Raw genomic sequence first — 16,110 nt, 5'->3', positions numbered from 1 at the left:
CAAGGTTAGTTGTGTTCGTGTTCACAAAAATTGGAAGATCACTGTTCCTTCCCAGTTATTAAGCCTCTGGGCCTGCAAGATACTTTTCATATTTTGCTGAGAGGTTGAATGTAGCTTCTCCCCCTTCCTCTCCCAAAGTACCGAAAACAGGTGAAATTGGATTCAGATCACTTGAACGCTTCCAGCCTGTGTAAATCCCCATTATCTGCTGTTTTGAATGTCGTGTTGCATCACTATACTTTAAGATGTAAACTCTCCTTTTTTGACAGCTCTGTAAGTTTTGCTACAGGCTACTTCACTCGGCCCTTCAAGACACAGTATTTGTCGACCTTCACTGAACAGGACAGCAAACAAATAAACCTTCTCATAAAATTATCTTTATTCATTTGCCATGGCACGTCCAACATGTCTCTGATGGTGTTTCCCCTGTGACTGTGTGGAGGACACCCGACCTTTTGTCCATCTATCAGCTAATCAAATTCTTTGTAAAACAAGCTGAAATGCCTGCAATACCATAGGAAGCATTTGGAAGACCCCTGATAATCTCAGTTGCTCATTAAAACATGTTATTTGTTCTAGTTTTCCTGCAGACAGAACTTCCAAATGGGTGACTTCGGTCAAGATGTGATGCACTCTAGGTGTTGCCCTGAAGCCTGAGGCAGTGAGGGCAGGCAGACAGCCAGCAGAGATTCGCAACTTCAACAAGTAAAAGCATTTTCCTGAGAACCTGGCAGTTTGGGTTAGAACTTCTGAAACCGGGGTGGGGTGAGTAGCAGGTGTCTCTGTATAACTGTATAATGATTATTTCCAATAGCTGGACGCAGCCCAGAGCAGATGCACACACAAGACGAGCCTGTGTGTGCAGGGTTGGTTTATTGTGTGCAGCGTTGCTGTTTCTGTGGGAAACGTGCCCAAAGAAGAATGGGAACTGAGAGGGATGTGCTGAGACTCCAGCTAGACACATGCATCCCATTGTGGTCATCACCGTTTGAGAAAGCTATGGAGAGCTGACGAGGGCTGGAGGGTTGAGAAACATGCCTGGGAAAAAAATGCCAAAGGGAAATGTTGAGGAACTAGATTTGTTTAGTCTGGAAAAGTAAGAGTGAAACATGATAAAGGTCTTTTAATGTAGAGATGTTTTTAATAAAGAGGGCAAGGATCAATTATTCTGCATGTTCTGCTCTACACTGGGGGAATGATGAGAAGGAATCCACTTAATTAGATATGAAGCCTTTTTTTCTAATTTTCCACACAGGGAAGCACAAGAACAGGCACATGAATGTTGTGGAATCTGTTCTCGGAGGTTTGAAAGTCCTCCGAGGGCAGACAGACATCTGTTGATGATCTAAGTGTATTTGATCTCTCCTCAATGCAAGAGGCTCTTGAGCACTCTCCCAGTGCTTTGTACCAATGATTTTGCAAACGCCTGGACTCTGTAAAACACAGGCACACAGCGTGGCCCGAGAACAGATGAGGAAGGGAGTTTGTGTGCTGACTGCTCACCAAAGGAAACCTGGAGCTATGAGCAAAGGAGCAATTATCTTCTTTGCAAATGAACACTCCCACTTGAAAGACACTTGTCTCAATCACCATTGTCTCCTACAAAAAAAAATGAAATAGCTTGTAGAACCCTGAGCTTCAGATCAGAAAAAGTGATAGCATTGACTTCGGTCAGGTTGACTTTGCAAGAAACAGGGCAGATCCTTAGTCCGGAGGCAATTCTTTATCCTTACACAGCACCTTTCATCTAAGAAACTTGAAATATTAAAGCTTCATTGCATGATTAAGTCTTCATGAGCTAGGTGGCAATCTCACAATATTTTACAGAACAGTCAACAGGGAGGTTCAAGAGTTGATCATCGGCTGTGCCTGAAATCAAAGAAGTCTCACTGAGATAAATGAAAGCTGGAGATGCTCAGGTTTCTCAAATCAGTCCATTTGTAGCTTGCAATTAGTGAATAAAGAACAGAAACCTAGAAATACAGACTTTCGGTTTATACCAACTCTTGCCAGTGGATGTGAGTCATCACGGTGTCTTAAAGCAAGACTGTTCATCACTACAAAAATTACATGAATCGGAAAGATACCACATTTTTTAGAATGAATAGATTTCATGCAAACTTTTGTCATAAACACAACTGCTTTCCTGGCAAGTTTCAGACTTGCAGCCATCATATTGAAACGCGATGAGTTATTTTAAAAGTCACTTGCATAAAACAAATAATGTGCAGCATATGTTATGTCTCAGGTTATGAAAACATTCCGCAACAAACTAGCTTAAAACAATTAAAAATGTTTCAGTCAATGGACAAAAGTTCAAGCCATAACTTTTCTTGAGCTGCCTGCGGTTCCAAGCACTTCTGTCTTATGTGCATTTTCAGATGTTGACAGTAACTTTCCACATATAATCTATTTGCAAATCTCCACAGACTTGCTACTAGTAGAGACCTCAAAACTATGCAAGGAACAGGCTAAAATGAACTTTGGTGTGAGATGGTGCATGATGGGATGAGAAGAGCTCATACACAAAACCCTGGAAATATTGGCTTCATCCAGTTGTTAAGTTGCTGCATTTGCTTTGCTCTCACACGGCCGCGACCAAGGCCAGCAAGGAGAGCAACGGCTTGTAGCAGGGGTGGGAAACCTGCCACATGCAGTGCCATCGCTGCTGGTGCTTTTGCAGAGTCACATCCTTCTCCAGATGCTTGAGGAAGGCTCAGCCGGCAGCGCAGCCGTTACCAGGACAGGTAGCAATGGCGTGACACTCAGTGGTGACTGTCCTCAGTCCTGTGAGGTCAACACTCATAAGGACTGTAATCTGAGCAGCTACTAGGAAAAGGAAGAGCAGGTAGATGTGCAGTGCAAGTCTTGCTGGTAGATGACCAGGGAAAGTCAAGCTTATGTGCTCAGGTAACACATTTTCAAAGGGGAAAGGTAGTGCAATGCAAAAGACAGACCATGAAATGCTGCCTCTTTGTGCGCCCAAGGCTGATCTGATGCTTGTGGCTAGAGATTCACCCGAAGACCTGGCCCGTGGTGTCTCTGCTGCCCTCAGAGCAGGAACACGTCAGCCCAGGCTCTGCTTGCCCCGCCGCAGGGAGACATCTGGAGCCACTTCAGGTGACTCTGCTGCCCCCGCTCCGCGCGCTTTGGGCAGGCCAGTGGCACTGGGATTCAGTCTGAGGCCTGGAAAGTACTGACCAGGCAGCTGGTGACTGATGGAGGGGAAGGGAGAAGGTGCTGATGGTGAGAAACGCAGAGGAAAGCAATGGAGGAGAAGTGTCTCAGTGGCACTCTGATTTTGGGAAGCCCAGGTTAGGTGTGTGTTTCAAGCTGGTTAGGGAATGGTCCCCAGCACTGTCACAGCACACGCAGCCTCCTGACGCTTTTGTTGTTATGCACAAAAATGTTGGAGCGTTCTTTTTGCTTGCCCCGTGTCTGATCTTTTCTGCTCAGTTTTAGCTGTATATGTAGTAAACAGCCAATTCTACATCAGGAGCAGCTGCAACATTTTAAGCAATCAACTTCTGCATTTTCTTTTTATTTTTTTTTCCTACCACAAAGTCATCTGGGTCTGTATGAGGCAAACCAGTAAAGCACAAGGCTTCATAATTCCAGGATATTTGCTTTGAGATGACAGATGTAGGAACTGGCAGTGAGGTGGACGGGGAGCATGGAGAGCAGCTGGGTTATTAGTAGCAATTTATCTGTTACGACAGCGTGTAGACATTATACCTGAGAGTGTAATGCCAGGCACTACATACACATGTCATGAGAGCTAAAGCTTCCAAAGAAAACTGATCACACCAGCCCTGGGAGTGGGAATAGGGGCCAAAGACATGAAATGCCTCACCCAGGATTATAGAGTGGGTCAGTGACAGGGGAAAAAAATTGAACCCCATCCTGTTCTCTGATCAAATGGTATTTACAGTACTGAGGGCAGGATCACTTGCTGGTAGCTAAATGAAGCAAATCAGCAGGGCCTATCAACTGTGGGGCTTGTTTTGTAGCTGCAAGCTGATCTGGAGTCACGATGAATCTGTTTTCCTTCATATTCCACTAAACCATCAAAACATGTTGACACAGAAAAATACAATGACTGAAGACAACAGAGCCCTCAGCAAACAGCTGAACATGTTCTTCTGCCTGGAGAGGTTGTACTAATCCATCATAACAGGCGATGCTAACGACCTTCGTTCATGAACTCATTTACTGCAGAAGATCTGATGTCGCTTCAGGCTGACTTGTTTGCTCCAGACTTGCTGGGCTGCATTTGGGCCTTGGCAAGCTCACTGGCAGGAAAAGGAGAAATTCCTCTGGTTTCCATCACCCTTCCTTTTTGGTGCTGGGGTACTGGTTGTAGTCCTGAACTATGCCCTTCCTTGGAGAAACGCAGCAACCTCTGAGGTTTCCTTTCTGACAAGAGCACAGAAAGAATATAAAGCATTTTTCATGGCTCTCCTGTTGATCAGCAATAGGATCTGCTATCCAGCTATACCTTGTTTTTCCTGTTCTCAGTAGACGTTTTTGTAGCTGCTACCACTGAAAGGAAAATGCTCCTTTCTAGAAACTGCATTTCTGTTCCTGATGGTGGCAAACAAGCAACTGCCAGGCAAATGCTGTGAGTCAAAACATTTCCTCCATAAATACCTTCGATCCAAGTGTGGTTTCCTTGGAATGTTATATTATTTGATTCAGAAAAATCTGGGCATGTAATCACAACATGAGTTTCGGAGCAACAAAGGAAAAGATTGGCTAGATCAAGAAGGAGATATTTCCTTCTGGCTCCTACAGGTGACCAGAATAAATCTGAAACACTCAAAGCCCCGCAGAAAGCAATTTTGAAATAATAAAATGTCCCATCAGACAAAATTGAGTTGTTTCATCAGCTTCTTTTGCAAGTGCAGTGAATCAGCTGCAGACTTTATACTTTTCAGTTAAGTCAAAACACTCCCTGCAATCCCAACCAGCTGTGGGGTTTTTGGTACAGCTTAGATTAAGGACCTAAACTGGTCACTATGGAAGCTATGCTTTTGACTTCAATTCGTGAGAAACTGGGCCTCATGAGAAGTCCTTGGCAAGACATTTTCCACTATCTTTAAACACTAGTCCTTCCCCACTCGTACTGTTTAAATAATTCTTTAGAAACCTGCTTATAGAGACCTCTTTACCGAAGAAACAAATTTTTCCTCCTTTCTATAGACACACAGGTTAATTGGTGTAGGGGTGCTCATAAACTAGCGACCTAAAATTGTTTTACATAAGCTTGCTTTAAAGTAGTGGAAGGGAAATTATGTTTTACTTGTTGCCTTTTTTCTGCTTTAAAAGCAATTTGTACACAGATTAAAGAATGAAAGCACAGATGAAATAACCAGTATCAGTAGCTGTCAGCAGGATGACGGGGGCAGCTTATGAAACAGAATAGAGAAGAAAACTAATTAATAATAACCAGGATTTTTTTAGCTACTCAAAAGTTAGGGAACTCACACAATCCTTGGAGCATCACCAGTTGAAAAGGTAACCTCCTTTGTTAGCGAGCCAACGGAGTCATTGCTGTAGTACATTACTACAGCAGCCAGATGTTTGATAAAGCATTTGGGGACAAGAACAGTGTTCTCACCATTAGTGGCAACAAAGATGACAGGATAATTTTGAAAGCTTCTGTTGTCAGAAGGATTTTTTTTCTGTCATCACATGTGCTTAATAGGTTTGGATAGCATCCAGTGTCCAGCCTCTTATCAGAACCTTTCTACCTTTTAATGTCCTCCCGCACTGATGGATAACCGAAACATTAGCAAGCAACCTTATGTTGCAATAGTCATAGCTTGGCTTCCTCTGGTAAAGCAAACGTCATTTGTTCCATTAAAATAAAAAAAAGAATCCCTAAATCTATAAACACTCATTTACAACCTCAACGTTATCGAATGGCTTTCTTGCAGGAAAACAAATAGATCCCTGCTTGAATTCTCTCCTCTGAGACATAAACCTGTACACACGAGTAACCCTTCCCTTGCAAGCCATCCTCACACTGGGGTCCACGAGCCGTTTGCTTTGTGCAAAGGGAGCTCAGTGTGCAGACCTGATCCAGGCTGCTCTCCGGTCAATGGCTGTCGTGCAGTGGGGATTGTGCAAAATTTGCCTTCATCTCTGGCCACTATCAGGTCAAAATCCTGAGGAAACACTTGAATGAAGAAATGAAAAACCAAAAGATAGTTTGGAAAAGCCTTGACAAGGATTAGGAAGTGAATTAAATAAACATTAGGCAGGAAGCAGCGGCCCACTCACAGAAAGACTGGAAACACCCACAAGAGCAAACAAAATCACTACCTGGCACGGCTGGAAACGGGGCATTCCCTAATCACCTCTGTCACACGATCCATTAACGATCATGCGGTAATAGCCATCAGCAAAAAACCCAGAGGGGAGATATTTACTGCAGGAGATGACACAGTGTTTGCAGTGGCCTATTCCTCTCTTCCTCAGCTTTGCTTTTGGACAAACAGCATCTGTGCCAGGATAATAAACTTGCTATACACTTGATCTTTGACTCAGGTCAGAGTCTGGCTTGATCGAAAAATAATAAATTAACATACAAGCTGAGGCTTGGCTTGCTGGTTAAGTGAGTTTTCTAAGTGTAGTTGCATTACTGAGAAAAAAAACCCAAAAAACATTAATAGTTTGAAGTGCCACATTTCCACAACTTACACATGTTGGTGGTTTTAAAATAATTCTTACTTTCTTATTTTTTACACTTATGTAGTGATATTTTAATGAATCCAAATACATGTATTTTCTGTTAAATTTAAAACATTTCTTATTGTAATGCTATGATTCCCAGTTCCAATCTAAAATAACACATTCTAAAACTATTTGCTTCATGATTCTTCTGTTATATTCTTCTATTATTAATAGTTACATCATCCCAGCCAAAGGTGCCAGACCCAGGCACCTCATCTGAATTTGCCTGGCCGGTCCTTGTGAGGCTACTCAGCTGCTGAGGTCTCTAGATGTTTTTCTAGAGTCCTAATTTCCTATTATGTGGGAGAAATAAGGAATATTTAACTTCCATGCTCATCATGAGCCTCTTCATTCTCTCCTTTGTTACGATCAAGCATACAGTTTCCAAGTTTAGCACAATGCACTCTGAGCTCAGAGAGACATTTATTGACCCATTACTCTTTTAGCTTCAGAAATCCAGAGCTGAACCAAGCAGGAAAGCTGCTGCAAGTCGCAGCGGGTGGGTAGAAGGGCCATAGAGGTCAGGTGTTCAAAGCGTATTGAGAAATCATGCACAGAAACCTGTGCGGATATGCCAGGCAATGTAATTTCACATGTTCTGCATTACACCTAGCATGGAATTCACCTCATTGCACTACAATCACCCCAAAACAGAGACACTTAAAGTCTCCCTGGGCTCTCTGTATAGTCAGCGTACAGAAGGAGTCACCTCATCTATCTCACCTCTCATGTGCAGATCTCCCTGTGTCTGGACAACCAAGGCTGCAGTGTGTGTGTTGGGAGTGTAAGAGCCTGGACTCAATTTTAATGTCTATTTTAATGTCATTCTGCGCAAATGCACAAAACCCATCTCTCGCAGATTTCTGGATACCATGCAAGCCAGTGCTTCAGACAGTCGGAAAAGGCTGATTCCTTCGTTTCCCATGTGGGCAAAATTTTCAGGCAGAAGAGGCTATTTCTGGGGAAGCTGAATGAACCTTAAAAGCTCAGAATTAACTTCCCTGGCCATTGGACAATCCATATGAACTGAAGATAAGTGATGAGGGGTATGCAGAGGGGATAAAAACATGACCCCCCCTGAAAACAAGAGGAGGAAACCATAATGAGCATACTCATTAGCCAAGGGCAGGCAAGTGCATCCTTCCTGTTGTCAGATAACCCTGAGCAGATGTCTCTGTATTTTCACAGTGTCCTCAGCCTTTTCTGGTGGCCTGGCTGGTGTCCGAGAAGAGTCAGAGCAGCCTGGGGGGGCTGCCCCGCCCCAGCAGGCAGATGTCAGCCAGCTTTACATGTGTGGTTGACTTCAATTAGCTGAAGCAAGTTTCCATGTTCCAAAGGGTCAAGTCAGCGTCGTTCTGGCAAACTCAGGGAAGCTAGAAGGCTTCTGCCCACTGACCAGATCATCCAAATGGTTTTCCTGACCACAAATGACAAACAGCTAATAAGCATGTGAACTTGGGAGTGTAACCTCTCCAAAACAAGAAGGAAGGAAAAGCAGGGCTTCAACTAATAGCACATAACATAAAACCAGTGTAGTTAATGAGTCCAGCCCAAAATTTCAAGAAGTCTGGGCAACAGCATTGCAAACGCAGCCCTCCTTAAGTCTAAAGCACGGGACACAGGACTGCCCCAGGACCTGCTTCACCAGGACAGAGCAGACTTCATGCTGATTCCATAGCCTCTCATGCCATTTGGCACCACTGCAAGAGACAAAACCCCTCAGTGTTTAGTTAACTAACGTTTATATTATAAACAGTGGGTAAAGGATGAGGAAATAGGACTTGACCCAACCGTGAGAAAATGCCTTTCAGTCTGAGACCACAGCAAAGCGACTCCTAATCAAGGCAACACTGTGATTTTTCAGATTCCTCTGCCACGCTATATTACAGCCTGGCCCCTGACGGAAGAATGCTTACTAAAATATATTCCGATTAGAAAGCATTAATTTGAGTAACAAGGTTGCTGTTCTGCTGCTCAGATATTTTCCCAGAATTGAACTTGGGAAAGATGAGCCGATGCAGAAAGTACGCTGAGAAGGTACTTTCCTGGACTAAGACATAGTGATCAGCAGAGATATTGATCGCCTGTCTCTGGAACAACAACAATTATGTATTGATTCCTCTAGAGACTGGATTATGTATCGATTATGCTAGCTGCAAAGCACAGGCCTAAGTAATGCTATCATCTCTGCTTAAAATGGTGCCCGTAGAGTAGCGAAGTCAATAGAAAGGGGAGATGAGAAATCCATTGAGTCAAAGGGTAAAGTCCCAGGGCAATTAATTAAATGGCAAAACTTCCCTTGGCTCAAGTAAGGCCAGGATTTCTACTTAAGTATTTAGCATCCTGAAAAAGTCTCCCAGTAGGAACCCAAAGGACACAGCGAATAATGCTTTGAGCAAGTAAATAATTCTCGCCCATCCTGAATCCATGTAACACACTCTGTTCAGACAGGCACTTCATTCATTGCTCACTTCAATTGGGTCATTAATTAAATGTGTATGCTTTAGAAAAATTTGAAAACTAGCTGTGGAGATAACTCTTGGACCAAGCCTTAAGGGCCCATCCGCTGTAGCTGGTGAAAAGCAATATTGTGTTGGCCTTTTATCAGCAAGATAATAAGCTTACAGGGAGATGGAGATGACTCGCTGGATGTAAGTGATATAAGCTGAATTGTACGAGGAAGGTAACAATGTAGAAAGCAGTCCCTGAAGGCTCACCTTTCACAACAGAAAGCCTCTGTCTTGCATTAAACTCTGCAGATTGCTTTACAGAAGCTTAATGGTTCGTTCTTTCAGAGCTTCCCTTATAGTGACATTCAGCTTTTGTTTTGGCCATTCCAAAACCTAATTATAACGCGTTCCTTAGAAGCCATTAAGTGAAACTAAACAGTTAGAGGATGAGGGCTCAGTACTTGAATCCAATGCGACCTGCCCTTCCAGGGTTCAGCCAGAATCACTAAAAAGTTATACATGAAACTTTCCTTACGGGCGATGGAAGGCTTTAGTGATCAGCGCAGATGACTCACTCAGAAGCGCAAGTGCTGAAGTTTGCATTTATTTTGGTGGTGAAAATAGGAAGAAAGCAAAGATCCTTGGCATCAAGATGAAAGCAATGGTGTGCAAAAAGAAAACTACTCTTTGCCAATGCCCAGAGCTGAGTGAGGGCGTTTGTGAGCAGGAGCTGGGACTCAGCTGCACAGCTTTGTCCAGCAGAAGGGCTCATATATCATTTTAATTTCATCTCACCCGTATTACATAGATATTTTCTTCTCCATAAAGAACCGATTTGACAGAAGAGTATGCTTTAGCTGGTAGACGAGTGGAAGGCCAGGCACTGCTGATCAGCCGGTTTCCCTTTCATGGGGCTTTTCCCTCCCTTCCTTATCCTATAATTGTTCATAAAAACAAAGACATATTTTCATTTGGCAAAATACCCATTGCTAGCTCTAGACTGGAGTGAGGAGGTTAGTGCTGTGTCCAGCAAACCTCTTGCAGCAAAGAAAGAAATTGCAACCACGGCCTTTATTCTGTACGTTTCCTGGAGGAAAGGAAACCGAGCAGGAATTCAGATAACAAAACTAATGCTGTTGCTGTTCTTCATATTCTGTGAAGTATATTAATGGGGACAACAATACACATTAGACATCCTATTCAGTAACATTTTTAGTACCCAGCTGAGTCCAAATATAAACTATAATGGCATATGGAGTCTGTCTTAAGAGCCATTTCAAATCAATTTAGTTTTATATATCATCTCTCAAAGTATCTCAAGGTGATTTACAGTGAAAAAGAAAATAATGGGCTAGTGATTTAGTAGAGTATGGCATGGCAGCTGGCAGGCAGGAAGGCAAAAATGCTGCACGGACGTGCAAAACTCCAATTTCAAAGCCGTAAAAAGGTAAACACATCTCTCTGCTCTTCCAGTAAAAGAAGCAGCCAGGTAAAGAAGCCAGGCTGGGTTCAGCTTAACTCAACTGTTCCACAGAGCACTGAGGCCTTTTCCAGTTACAGACAGAACTGGAACATAAAGCTGAAACATTCCCACTCAACTGTTGAGATTAGGAAAAGCCAGGAAAGAAATATTTGTGACCAATTCATTTTAGCAGTTTTACCATCATATTTCACAACCTCAGAAATTTCAGACTTCCTGTGGGTTGGACTTTTGCCCTACAGGCTTATTAAGTCAAGAAGGCAGCTTTAAGTGCCTTTTTCACGGAAACTTTTAAAGCCCCTCTTGAAGAAGCAGGAGTCTAGTCAAGAACTATTGCGCTGCTCCTGTTAAGCAAAGGCAGCTGCAGGTGGAGCTCCCGTCAGATCACACGTCTTGTTGGGTCTCTTCCTCTTAACGGTCGAGGTGGCACATGTCTCGTTAGGTCCCTTCCTCTTAATGAACAAGTCTCTCCCACCAGTGCTCATCCCCACTTAGCCCCTGAGGAGTAGCCAGCTCACAGCTGGACCTCCTTGGAGGAGCAGGGTAACAATTCTTCAGAGCATGTTTCAAGGACAGGAGGTGTCTTCAGCTACAGGACACCCCTCCCGTGGGCTTTCACTCTCCTGCTCACCGCTCAAGTGAAGCTGCTGAGGAAACCAGGAAAACATCTGTATTTCGGCATCCTCGGCGTGTACGCCTTACATGTCACTCCCATCAAATAGTTCAGAATGGCCTGATGGATACAAACGTTTCAACAAACTTTAGGCAAGAGAGAGGAAATAGTAATGTCTTCCTAGGTGAGGACCCGAGCACATAGAATCATAGAAAAGCTCAGGTCAGAAGGGACCTTTCAAGATCATCTGCTCCAACCTTTCATGGGAAAGGGAGTTAGATGAGCTTCTCTAGCACCCTATCCAACAGCATCTTGAAAACCACCAGTGATGAGGACTCTACCGCATCCCTAGGGGTGTTCCTACGTGACACTTCTTCGAGAGGCCCAAACCACCTGTTTTCCCTTCCAAGTACACATTTAGAACTTGTCATCGCTGTTGCCTGTAGGCCAGGGAGATGGTGGAATCCTGACCTGCTCATGCCACCCCTCGTTTCAACCACGACAAAAGGCTGCTAGACCTCAACTTCCCCTGTGAGCACGAAGGGGCTGTTCAGGATGTTAAGGTTGTGAAGCGCCAGGACTGGGATTACTTGAAAAAGTGCCTCCCCGCTCGGCAGTCCTGGCAAATGCTGAGTTTGTTTAGCAGCCTCGGGGCTGATGCTGAATGTTCTCACCCAGAGCTCTCCACACGCGAATTCGCTGCTCCCACACGTTTGAGTTTGCGATAAAACCGTGCGGTGCGGCACCGTCCTGCAGACAGCGGCCACCTGCGTCTGTACTGGTGCGATGTCTGTTCATCTGGGAAAGTCTTTTCCTTTCTGCTGAGCAAGTAGTATATGTTTTATTAAATAAAGTGCATGTTCCCTATGCAAATGAATGCACTTCGGAGGGATGATATACTGACACATTGTATGCTAAATATGTATGAAATTTAAAAATCTAAGCAAGAACCAAAAATCATTTATAAATATTAAAGAGTGTGAGGTCTACTTTTTGTTTTCATTTTGCTTCTGATCATGTGCTCTGGTAAAAATACGTTATAAGACTGAATTATCTGTCCAAGAACTAAACCTGTAATTTTATTCTATCAGTCAAGCTGTATGTCACACTATTTTTATATCAAGACAATCAGGTTCTTTGAAGAACAGACACACGCCTACTTAAAAGGAGCGTTCCTATGAAAGCAGAAGCCTTTGGAATCAGTGGCAATTTCTGTCTTTCAAGGAACTGATAACTAAATGGAGAAATGTTGCTTCTAATAAAAAGAAGGCTTCTTTGCTGGCCAGGACGATATTCCATTAGGGCATTTGGGTCCAGATTCATTCCTCTTGACTGCAAGCATCTAACCTGGCTTTGAATCACTGACTTCTAACAGCTTCAGATCTGTCCTTTGCAGGTTCTTATTTCTCTTTCTTCACAAGAAAGGCCAGTAGGCCATCCAAACTCCTGACCTGAGTACCTTAGTATCTAAAAAGAAATGAAAATTAACCTAGGCCTTGCTCTAGTTTTTCAAGTCTTTTTTTGTGGGAGACCTGTTGGAGAATCGAGCATTCAGCCCATTGCTATGGCACAGTCAACCTCACCTCTAGGAAGTATTTTCTGCTACCCAGGGCTTCAACATCCCGCTGGCAAGAGGCAGAAGTTTCCTATTAAAAAATAACAAAGTGCGGCAAGGCCAATGCAGACGTTAAAGCATCACCACCAGGGAGGCAGTTTTAAATTACAAGTGAAGGAGCACAACTTTGTGTTTCCTTCTGCCCAAAGATGTTAAGGGAACTTGCAAATAGTAGAAAAGTTTCAGAACAGACTGTAAATATCCTGTGCCCATTTTACCTACTGAGAAACCAGGTACACACGTCAAATATGAAGTGGGGAGCATAGACTCCAGCTCTGGAGACCAAATAATTTCCCTTCCTCTAACACCACCATTTTTTCTTGATGAAGAAGCGACTGCTCCCAGATTGGTCTTCACTGCACATTCACTTACCCCACTGAACTATGCCACGTGTTTCTGCTGCACTATGGGGCTGATGACAAATGGATGAGGATAGCAGGAGTGCCAAGGGACACCAGGGAAGGGATTTGGTGTCTGGAAACCTGCACCAAGACCATCTGAAACAAAGCAGCACTATCCCTCTCTCACTTTACTAGCCTCGCTATCAGCAAAATGCCTATCACCATCTCCAGATAAGAACTAGGGCAGTGGGAAATCTTTTCCCTTAGTATTTGTCCCTTGTTCCTCTGTTGACAGAAAATTTAAGACAAATGGTCATTTTGGTGGGTTTGAAAAGCAGTGGAACTTCATGCCCCTAATGAATGGGCAGCTGGAACTCGGACTAGCGGCGCTCAATGGCTGCACATGACACTAGCCAGGCTCAGTAAGTGAAACCAGATCCCAAAATGCAGCCTGAGATAACCCAAAGTATGCATTGAAATTTATTGTAGGAAAATGACAGACTAGGAAAAAAAAAAGTGGTCTGCTCTGCCCCTGCACCTCCAAAACATATTGTACCATTTAAAGGCTTTAAAAAGACATCTGCCAAAAATGCAATTAATTCTCCCGAAGGTCAAACATATTTCTCCCATAAAACAGTTAAAGCAGCAATTGTGCATCTTGATTACTCTTATGCAAGCAACTTAGGAAAAATCCTAGGATTGTTCTTCTGTTTGAAGTCGCATGTTTATTGCTTACTGGCAGTGACTTTTGTTGCAAAGGTTAAATGGAGTCAGTAAATGATCGAAACTGCCCCCCCTAAAAAAAAGGGTTAGTCCCAGTGCAGCCTGTCCAAAATTCCAGCAGCAGCTTTGCAGTTCCGTTTGGAGTGCCACCCTGTGGAAAACACTCAGGAACCGGCAGCGGTGACAGCAGCTCCCAGCTCCAGAACACCCTGTCTCACATCAGCCTTGCATGTCCCTGGATACTCTGGGGGGTAAATGGTGAGGGGGGAGCAGTGGGAATTTTCATACCAATTTTCATACTAAAGACCATTTTTGCTGGTGCTTTCTACAAAAAAAAGTATATGAAATAAATTTTCAGCTGGATAGGAAATAATTGTGGTGTCTGTTGGTAACAGCTGGGGTCTCTTGCCTTGCACCACAGATGTAGAGTTTTGCACAACGAGACCAAAGAAGTCCCTTGCTCATCCCCAGATGAATTAAGCCCCAGTAAACTCAAGTTCATCCTTAGAAGTCAATTTCTGGATTGGATTATAATTTTTTTTCTCCCTGACTGTTTGTATAAGACCTGCAGGTTTATTCACTGGAGATTGCCACCATAAATTTTAGGAGTCTGGCTTACAAAGTCTATAACAACCTTGTTTAGCAAAGGTGTGCCTTGCAGCGTTCCTTCCGTAATGCCACTTTGGCTGCCCCTTACCTCTGGGGTGAGGTATTTCATCATGATTTCCTTTCCTTTCTCTCCCAGCTTTTCATCTGGAGCAATTTCATATTCTGCCTGGAACAGATATTAAAAAAAAAAAAAAAAAAAAAAAGGTCAATATTTGCACTCATATTTCACCATTATAACTTCATTTTGCATGTGGCCTTAATGGAACGCTCTGTCTGAAAAATCTGGAGGATAAATACCATTTTCTGATGGAAGTAAAACCTGCACACACGATCCTATTAGAAACCTTCCACTATATTTTGACTAAACTGTAGTGGTGCATTTTCTGAGATGATGCCTCTTAATTAACAGCAATAAAATTTAATTCATTTATATTTCATAGCCTTGCCAAGCCAGTTTTCAGAAAGCGTTCAGTGACTGGAGATGGCAACTTTACTTGGTTTTGCTCAAAGGGAAGGTGGACACAGGAGCCAAAATCATTCCTCTGAATAGCAGAGAAAGTGAATATTTATTAATTCTTGCTACAGTGGTATTTCAAGCACCAGGTGCACTCCTTCAGTAGACTGTCTTTTTGGCCACATGTATCCTTCCTATTTATTTACGTCTTCCCCTTGGTCTAAAACTCCTGCAAAGCAGAGAGATTTGCCCATCACTTTTAGAGATCCCTGACCCAGGCCCTCCAGACGGCAGATCTAAGAGCTGATTTCTTAGGACCAAAATAAAACAAGAGAGACCATTTAGAGGAATAGACACTGCGGGCAAAATTCTCTTTGACTTCACCACATTCCCCCAGAAAAACTTACATTTTAAAATTCTGACTATTCTCTGTATTGCAGCATTACTGACTTTGGATGAGTTTTAGGACAACATTTATATAAGAAACAAAGGCAGCATTACTTGTCCACCATGAAGACATTCCTCACTTTTGTTGGAGCTGTGGAACCATGGCGGGTATTTGAAGGAAACAAGCGTGGGACCTCAGTGGCTAAATGACAATGACAAGTTCTTAGAGACATTCCCACTCGGCACTGCCCAGGATCCGAAGCTTTAGTCTTAGGATCAAAAGATATTCCAGAAATAATAATAATCAAAAAGCCTAATGGTATTCATGACTGCTCATATTAGAAAAAGGATCCCAGAAAATCCTGCCAAACCAGTGAAGTAACCGGGTCCAATACAAGCTGTCTGGGATGATAAATGAGGAGGAAGCTACAAAAAAAACCCAGTTAGATCAGAGTGAACTGAACAAATTTCAGAACTATTGCCCACTGGAAGCCGTATGCGCTGCTCCCAGCCCCATGCAATAAATGCACAGGTGGGCTGCGATGGATCCCCTCGCTGCACAGACCCGGGAATGACACGAAAACCACAAGGGAGTTATGAAGTTATTACCCATCTATCCGGTCAGTGCTCATTTAGCTATTGCAGCTGAAGTCTGAAGCTACATATTTATGCACATACCCAGCGAGTTGCTTTAACAATC

At 43.3% G+C, this 16,110-nt stretch overlaps 1 protein-coding gene across 6 annotated transcripts in view; it reads right to left on the bottom strand.

Moving 5' to 3' along the window:
- Positions 1 to 16,110, bottom strand: part of GRK5 (G protein-coupled receptor kinase 5) — a 173,751-nt gene that overhangs the window by 36,516 nt on the left and 121,125 nt on the right. For 5 of the 6 annotated variants that reach the window (XM_082053504.1, XM_082053501.1, XM_082053503.1 and 2 more), the window contains one exon: positions 14,658 to 14,735. In XM_082053504.1, the coding sequence (XP_081909630.1) occupies positions 14,658 to 14,735 (78 nt within the window). Of the gene's footprint in view, positions 1 to 14,657; positions 14,736 to 16,110 lie in introns of those variants that run through there. The other variant, XM_082053506.1, reaches the window with a different exon arrangement.

This window comes from Streptopelia decaocto (genome assembly GCF_964273445.1).
Source record: "Streptopelia decaocto genome assembly, chromosome: 5".
NCBI lineage: Eukaryota > Metazoa > Chordata > Aves > Columbiformes > Columbidae > Streptopelia > Streptopelia decaocto.
This window is presented reverse-complemented; position numbering and strand designations above follow the sequence as displayed.